Source organism: Osmerus mordax, chromosome 11, assembly GCF_038355195.1.
Source record: "Osmerus mordax isolate fOsmMor3 chromosome 11, fOsmMor3.pri, whole genome shotgun sequence".
Classification (NCBI taxonomy): Eukaryota; Metazoa; Chordata; class Actinopteri; order Osmeriformes; family Osmeridae; genus Osmerus; species Osmerus mordax.
Window position 1 is genome coordinate 599,744 of NC_090060.1, and position 7,438 is coordinate 607,181.

The 7,438-nt window shown below is 49.8% G+C and overlaps 1 protein-coding gene across 1 annotated transcript; it reads right to left on the reverse strand.

Annotated features, from left to right (window-relative positions):
* Positions 1-1,813: 1,813 nt before the first annotated feature.
* Positions 1,814-3,861, reverse strand: LOC136951935 (piggyBac transposable element-derived protein 4-like). The gene has a single exon (XM_067246595.1). The coding sequence runs from the start codon at positions 3,719-3,721 to the stop codon at positions 1,814-1,816; it is 1,908 nt and encodes a 635-aa protein (XP_067102696.1). The 5' UTR covers positions 3,722-3,861.
* Between the last annotated feature and the right edge of the window lie 3,577 nt (positions 3,862-7,438).

Here is a 7,438-nt window from a genome sequence, read left to right on the forward strand (position 1 = left end):
AGTGGAACCGTGCAACCCCATTCCAACATGGCAGACTCCGCCTACCACAATGTCGACTTGTCCAATTGCCTTTGACTACCATACAGTGGCTGGAATCTCCAACCGTAGCAAGGTTCAAGTGGATAAAAACCTAGAGATCACAAGAAATTTTTGAATTAACATTATACACGTCTCAAACTACGTTGTGTACACCGCCAACATCAATAAGTCATGTCTGCCGAGTCTGATCTACAGATGTCGGACAAACGTCATCGTACGGATACATTTGAGAACTTCAACATTGACAGATTTCTTACAATACCCTACAATCAGGCGATGATGGAATACACCGAAACCTTTGTTAAAAAATACCGGAATCCTTTCACATTCTACAGATTTCTAGCAATCCCCTACAATGAGGTGTTGTTTGAATACGGAGAAACGTTCGCTGACCAACATCAGAAACTTTGTGACACCCTACGAAAGGTCTTGATGAGGAAATGCTTTGCGGATCAACTGGGGTTCAAGTCACAAACTCCAGGGACAGGGACACCCTCGGAAGTGGCTCAACTGGGATTTGAGTCACAAACTCCAGGGGCCGGCAGCAGATTGGAGGTTGAAAACTTAGCGCTAAACGTCAAAAGCCTTTCCCTGATGAGTCGACAGGGTGTCAAGACAACAGGCGTCGCGTCTTCCCCGGGCTCAGGCCAGATGTCGTCAACACCTAACTGTGAACAGCCTGTCTCTCTAACGGACGGTGTCAAGATGACAACCCCCACGCCTTCCTTAGGCTCACGTCAGCGTGTCTCTGTAAAGGATCGACTGGGTGTCAAGATACAAACCCCCACGCCTTCCTCAGGTCAGCGTCTTTCTGTGGGTGTCAAGAGATAACCCCCACGCCTTCCTCAGGCTCAGGTCAGCGTGTCTCTGTAAAGGATCGAGTGGGTGTCAAGATACAAACCCCCAAGCCTTCCTCACGTCGGCGTGTCCCCTTAACCCTCACGCTCTCCTCATTGTCTATGCAGCCTGAACTTATCCTTCGCGCTGTCTCCGGGTCATTGTGACCCACAACGTTGTATATTACGCCACCTTCGCGCTGTCTCGGGGGTCGTTGTGACCCACAGCGTGGGAATGAAAAGTTTGACTTTATTTATTTTTGTATTATGTAAAATTTTCAGAAGACCGCTGTGGGTCACAAGGAACCGGAGACAGTGCGGGGTCTCGTAATAGACACCACAGACGTTGCCGTGTCTAGCAAAAAGGCAGAGACAGCGCAATAACCCTTACGCTCTCCTCATTGTCTATGCAACCTGAACTTATCCTTCGCGCTGTGTCCGGGTCATTGTGACCCACAGCGTTGTATATTACGCCACCTTTGCGCTGTTTCGGGGGTCGTTGTGACCCACAGCGTGGGAATGAAAGGCAATAAACAAGTATCTCCCTGGTGGTCTAGTGGCAAGACTGTGGGGCTTTCAGCTCCGTGGCCGGCGTTCGCTTCACGGTCAGGGCAAATATGATTTCATTTTTATTTCGACGGATAATGTTTCACTTGACTATTTTTGTATTACGAAAGGTTGTCAGCACGAGGGTGGCGTAACAGACTAGGTATGGTGAGTCACAGCGCAGACTAGGATACAGCGCGAGAGTGTACTAATAGGCTAGGCAGACAAGGCTAGAAATAAAAGGTTTGACTTTATTTATTTGTTATTATGAAAAAGTTGTCACAACGTCAGTTTGCTTCACCACGACATATACATCGTGGTGCATGTGTTGGTAGTAGCGTTAGCAGCGCTGTGGCTTGAGCGAAGCCCTCTTCTGCACTCGACTGAGTTGTTCAGTCTTCTGCACACACTCCCGCAGGTCGTCCAGGGTCAACGGGAACCTCTCCTTGGCCGAAGCCCAGCTCGGTGGGGCATGTGGGGCAGTATACATGAGAACATGATTTGCAGACAGGCCTCTTACACCCGCGACAAACGGTGAACGTTTTACGGTCCTTCTTCACCGGGCAGACTTGACATCTCTTCCTCTTACTGGCAGGCACCGGCGACGTCGGTCCTGCTGCTGCCGCTGCGCCATCCTCTCCGGGTCGCCGTTGAGGAGGCGGATCGCAACAGCTGGCCATCCGTAGATCTTTCACAACCGCGGCAGCAGCTCCCGTGCGGGGCAGACATCGTCTTCTTTCGATCAGCGGAGTCACGAGGGCCCTTCCGAGCTGCTCGAGGAAAAACCTCCTCTTGTTGCGCTTACGCGGCATCCAGTTGGGGTTGACCTCTCTCCATATCACAAAGGCGTTGTAGGAGGAGACGTCAACGATGTTGCTGAAGATGACGAGGGGCCAGCGGGCCGTCTTCCTTTTACAGCTGTAGGCCGTGATGACCTTATCCAGATTGTCGACTCCTCCTTTGTTCAAATTGTAATCCAGGACGATGGTCGGTTTGCCGTCGTTTCTGTCACTGATTTCAGCGTCTGTGTGGCGTGTGCTCATGAGTAAAACGTTCTTATTTTTCTTTGCGAGGTAGGAAACCAGAGTGGTGGTTGGAGTGAAGGCGAACTGCGACGACAGCACCCGTCGCGTCTTCGTCGTCAGCAGCTCGGACGGGAGCTCGGCCCTGTTCTTTCGCACGGTGCCAACCACGGTCATGTTTCTCGTCGCCATGAGCTCTCGTCCGAGTTCGTAAGAGGTGAAGAAATTGTCACACGTTACATTGCGATCCTTCAGGCCCTCTGTCACGTCGAGCACGACGCGCATCCCCTGGTTCCTCTCCGGGACTCCGTCCATCTGCTTCCCGGTGTAGACTTGCATCTTCCAAGCGTAGCTTGATTTTGCATTGCACGCGACCCACGACTTGATGCCGTATTTCGCCGGTTTGCTTGGCATGTACTGCTTGAAAGGACACCGTCCTCTGAACGCGAGCAGTTGTTCATCCACGGTCACTTCGGGCCCTGGGTCGTAGAGGCGTGGTAATCTCTCTACCGACATATCCCAGACCTCTCTTATCGCCGCCAACTTGTCCGTCGCGCGTCTCGCCGCTCGTGTCCCACGGTCGTCAAATCGTATCGACGTCGAATAGGTGTAGAAGAGTTTCAGCTGCATGGTAGCGCGGAAAATCGCTCTGCCGCTTTGCGCGTCCCATAGACTGGCGGCCGCTTCGCCTCGGGACTTGTACACCCCTGCCAGGATTAGCAGCCCTATGTAGGCACGTAGGTCAGTGGCGTCCATGGCTTTCCACTCCTCTCCGCGTTTCAGATAACCTTCCCGATTTGTGACGTCCAAGATTACTCTTTCGATTTGTGGCGTGACAAAGAGTAAAAATGCGGAGACGATGTCGTGAGCGTGGGAAACGGCGTAAGCTGTGGGTCCTCTGGGTGTCCTCTCCGTACTGTCACGTTGCGACAGCAGCCTCGGATTCCTCCGATACGCAATCGAACACCATTCAATTTGGCCGTTTTTCGACAAGAAAGTATCTCTGTCGATTTGAGGGGCTTGGTCGGCGGCGGCGGCAGTGTCGTCGTCGTGGTTGACTGCCTCGTACTCTTGCCCGTCTTCGTCTTCCTCTTCTGACACATGCTCGGCGTACTCTTGCCCGTCTTCTTCTTCTTCCTCGTCCTCTTCTGCCACATTCTCTGCACACTCTTCACCGTCATCTTCTGACACATCCTCTGCCTCCTCTTCAGACTCACTTTGCTCGATATTGGCAAACATCTGCTGTAGAACTTGCAGCGCACTGAAATCCTGAGCCATAGCTGCGTTACCCTAGACAGAAGCTGTCCTGACCCCCACGGAATGTGTGTTAGTAGCACTTGTCTACAGCTTACGACATTGCATTCACAAATTATTCTAAGGACGCCTCCCTAATTCGACCACCAAAGAGCGATCAAGAATCGTCGAATCGTAAAGGCCGTCTTTGAAATAATGGCCTGCGACGACCCCTCTCGGCCGTTCGCTTGGCACACGGGTCCGACCACGGTGACCATTTGTCTCCCGCCGTTCCGACCTTATCAATTTAATGTAGGTCAATGTGGCCAATCTGATTCTGAAGGGCCGCAGCCGCACGGCCGCTTGGCAGACGGGTCCGACCACGGTTACCATTTGTCTGACGCAAGGACAATTCTCCCGCCGAGAGGGATCGCCAATCGTCGAATCGTAAAAGGCGGCGCGTGCGCGGTTGGACAAAAAAATAAATATAAATAAATAGATAAAAAATAATATAAAATTAAATAAATAAAGTGGACGAGACGAGGTCGGAGAGAGGCGTCGATTTCATCTGTCTCCCTTCGTTCCGACCTTATCATTTTTATCTAGGTCAATGTGGCCAATCCGATTCCGAGGGGCCGCAGCCGCACGGCCGCTTGGCAGACGGGTCCGACCACGGTTACCATTTGTCTGACGCAAGGACAATTCTCCCGCCGAGAGGGATCGCCAATCGTCGAATCGTAAAAGGCGGCGCGTGCGCGGTTGGACAAAAAAATAAATATAAATAAATAGATAAAAAATAATATAAAATAAATAAAGTGGACGAGACGAGGTCGGAGAGAGGCGTCGATTTCATCTGTCTCCCTTCGTTCCGACCTTATCATTTTTATCTAGGTCAATGTGGCCAATCCGATTCAGAGGGGCTGCAGCCGCACGGCCGCTTGGCAGACGGGTCCGACCACGGTTACCATTTGTCTCCCCCCGTTCCGACCTTATCAATTTTATCTAGGTCAATGTGGCCAATCTGATTCCGAGGGGCCGCAGCCGCACGGCCGCTTGGCAGACGGGTCCGACCACGGTGACCATTTGTCTGACGCAAGGACAATTCTCCCGCCGAGAGGGATCGCCAATCGTCGAATCGTAAAAGGCGGCGCGCGCGCCTGGTTGGACAAAAAAAATACATATAAATACATAAATAAATAAAAAATAATTTAAAATTAAATAAATAAAGTGGACGAGACGAGGTCGGAGAGAAGCGTCGATTTCATCTGTCTCCCTTCATTCCGACCTTATCAATTTTATCTAGGTCAATGTGGCCAATCTGATTCCGAGGGGCCGCAGCCGCACGGCCGCTTGGCAGACGGGTCCGACCACGGTTACCATTTGTCTACCCCCGTTCCGACCTTATCAATTTTATCTTGGTCAATGTGGCCAATCCGATTCAGAGGGGCCGCAGCCGCACGGCCGCTTGGCAGACGGGTCCGACCACGGTGTTCTCTGAAGCCAGACGTCACGTGGCCCGTCTGCTTGCCGAGGCCGTCCGACCTGCACGGCAACTTGTCAGAAGGGTCCGACCGCGGTGTTCTCTGACGCAAGGACAATTCTCCCGCCGAGAGGGATCGCCAATCGTCGAATCGTAAAAGGCGGCGCGTGCGCGCGCGGTTGGACAAAAAAATAAATATAAAAAAATAAATAAAAAATAATATAAAATAAAATAAATAAAGTGGACGAGACGAGGTCGGAGAGAGGCGTCGATTTCATCTGTCTCCCTTCGTTCCGACATTATCAATTTTATCTAGGTCAATGTGGCCAATCCGATTCCGAGGGGCCGCAGCCGCACGGCCGCTTGGCAGACGGGTCCGATAGCGGTTTCTCTGACGCCAGACGTCACACTCATTCTACCGCCGAGAGGGGTCGCTGATTGTAAAGGCGTCATTAGACTCAGGGGAGAGGTTGGAGGCGTGGATCAAACCTCGTCAAGTTGAGAGAGCACAATGACGCCTACCTAATTCGACCGCCGTAATTGACAACGCAGACACTGCGGTGGGTCACAACGACCCGCGGACATCTCCACCTAGTGTTAACTAGTGATATAACCTGATATATAAACTTCTGGGGCAGGCGGCGGGTTCACAATTGACAATGCAGACACTGCGCTGGGTCACAACGACCCGGAGACAGCTCCACCTAGTGTTAACTAGTGATATAACGTGATATACACACTTTGACAACGCAGACACTGCGGTGGGTCACAATGACCTGAGGGCAGCGCGAGTGTTCGTCCTAGTTTTAACTGTTGATATTATCTGATATACCCCTCCCCTACGTATCTACGTTTTTGTATTAGGAAGAGTCGCACCGTGTTGTGTCTGTTGTGAATAAAACTTTTAAAACTAAAAAAAAATAGGTATCGCAACACGACGGTGGGTCACAATGACCCGAAGGTAGCACAAGGGTTAAAGGATCGACTGGGTGTCAAGAGAAGAATATTTTTTTCCCTTTAAACAAGGTGTCTCAATCGATGACGGAACAATCAACTTTGTGGTGAGGAAGGACAACATAAGTTTAAACTATGTAAACTTTAAACTATGAAATTTAAACTACTCAATTTCAGTCAGATATGACACTTTCGAATGACCAATGTAAAGACTTGATATGATTAAAATGATTAAACAAATACATAACGAGTGAAGTGCCCTGTGATGTTTCCTTTTAATGTTGAAATAAAGACATTTACACAGGTTAGGAATATAAGGGGATTTATTTGCCATTACATGTCCTTCAGTCACATTGATAGACGTACCATATACAAAATGACAAATCTCATTACTGTATAGATAAAGGGGCACAGTCCTTGTATTACGGTCTCATCTCACTCATCGAGTAACCTGAGCAACATCGCTTGTATGTCAATTGTATAACTATCATCATGTTTGGTCTCTGATGGCATCAGGCACTGTATTATAGTCTGAGAACAATCAGCCTTCGCCGTTGAGGGCTCTTTGGTCTGCGAGCGATCCGTCTTTGGCATCAGGCGCTGTATTATAGTTGGAGAACAATCAGAGTTCGCCGTTGAGGGCTCTTTGGTCTGCGAGCGAACCGTCTTTGGCATCAAGGGGTGTATGGTCTGACAACGATCAGCCTTCGCCGTTGAGGGCTCTTTGGTCTGCGAGCAATCAGTCTTTGGCATCAAGGGGTGTATTGTAGTCTGAGAACGCCAACCTGCGTATGTTGAACACGTATTAGTTGCCATGGCGTCTTTGTATTTTTGAACCAGGTTCGCCTTGTCTTGCCCCTCAACCCAAAATTCACTTGGAACATAAAAGTTTGACATTTTCCTACACACCGAACACTCTTTAACTTTTTCTAAAAACTGGTTGAAGTTCCACAATGTGCGAATACATACCAGACAAAAACAGTGGTCGCAGTTGGGTAGAATGGCAAACATACAGTCCTGTGGATTGCTTTTACTGAATACTACTTCTAAACACAAGGCACATGCCATGTATCTACTGAGCCTGCTGCGGGCTATATTTTGAAGGTGTACCTTTACACCGGGTCTCAGTCCTGTCCCTGTTGCCATTGCTACATGTGGTATTGTAATGTGGAAGGTGTTAGTAGCATTTTATATATCAAATATATATCAGTTTATCCAACCGCTGAAGCTGAGTGTCCTGACCGAGGTCAATCGAGGTTTGGAGGATTGGGGCTAGAAAGATTCAGATATCCGAGGAAGTTAGCGGGGGTATAGCATGCTACCCTTCC

Excerpts from the sequence above, each read along its gene's own strand:
- LOC136951935 (XM_067246595.1), bottom strand. The coding sequence starts at position 3,721 with ATGGCTCAGGATTTCAGTGCGCTGCAAGTTCTACAGCAGATGTTTGCC.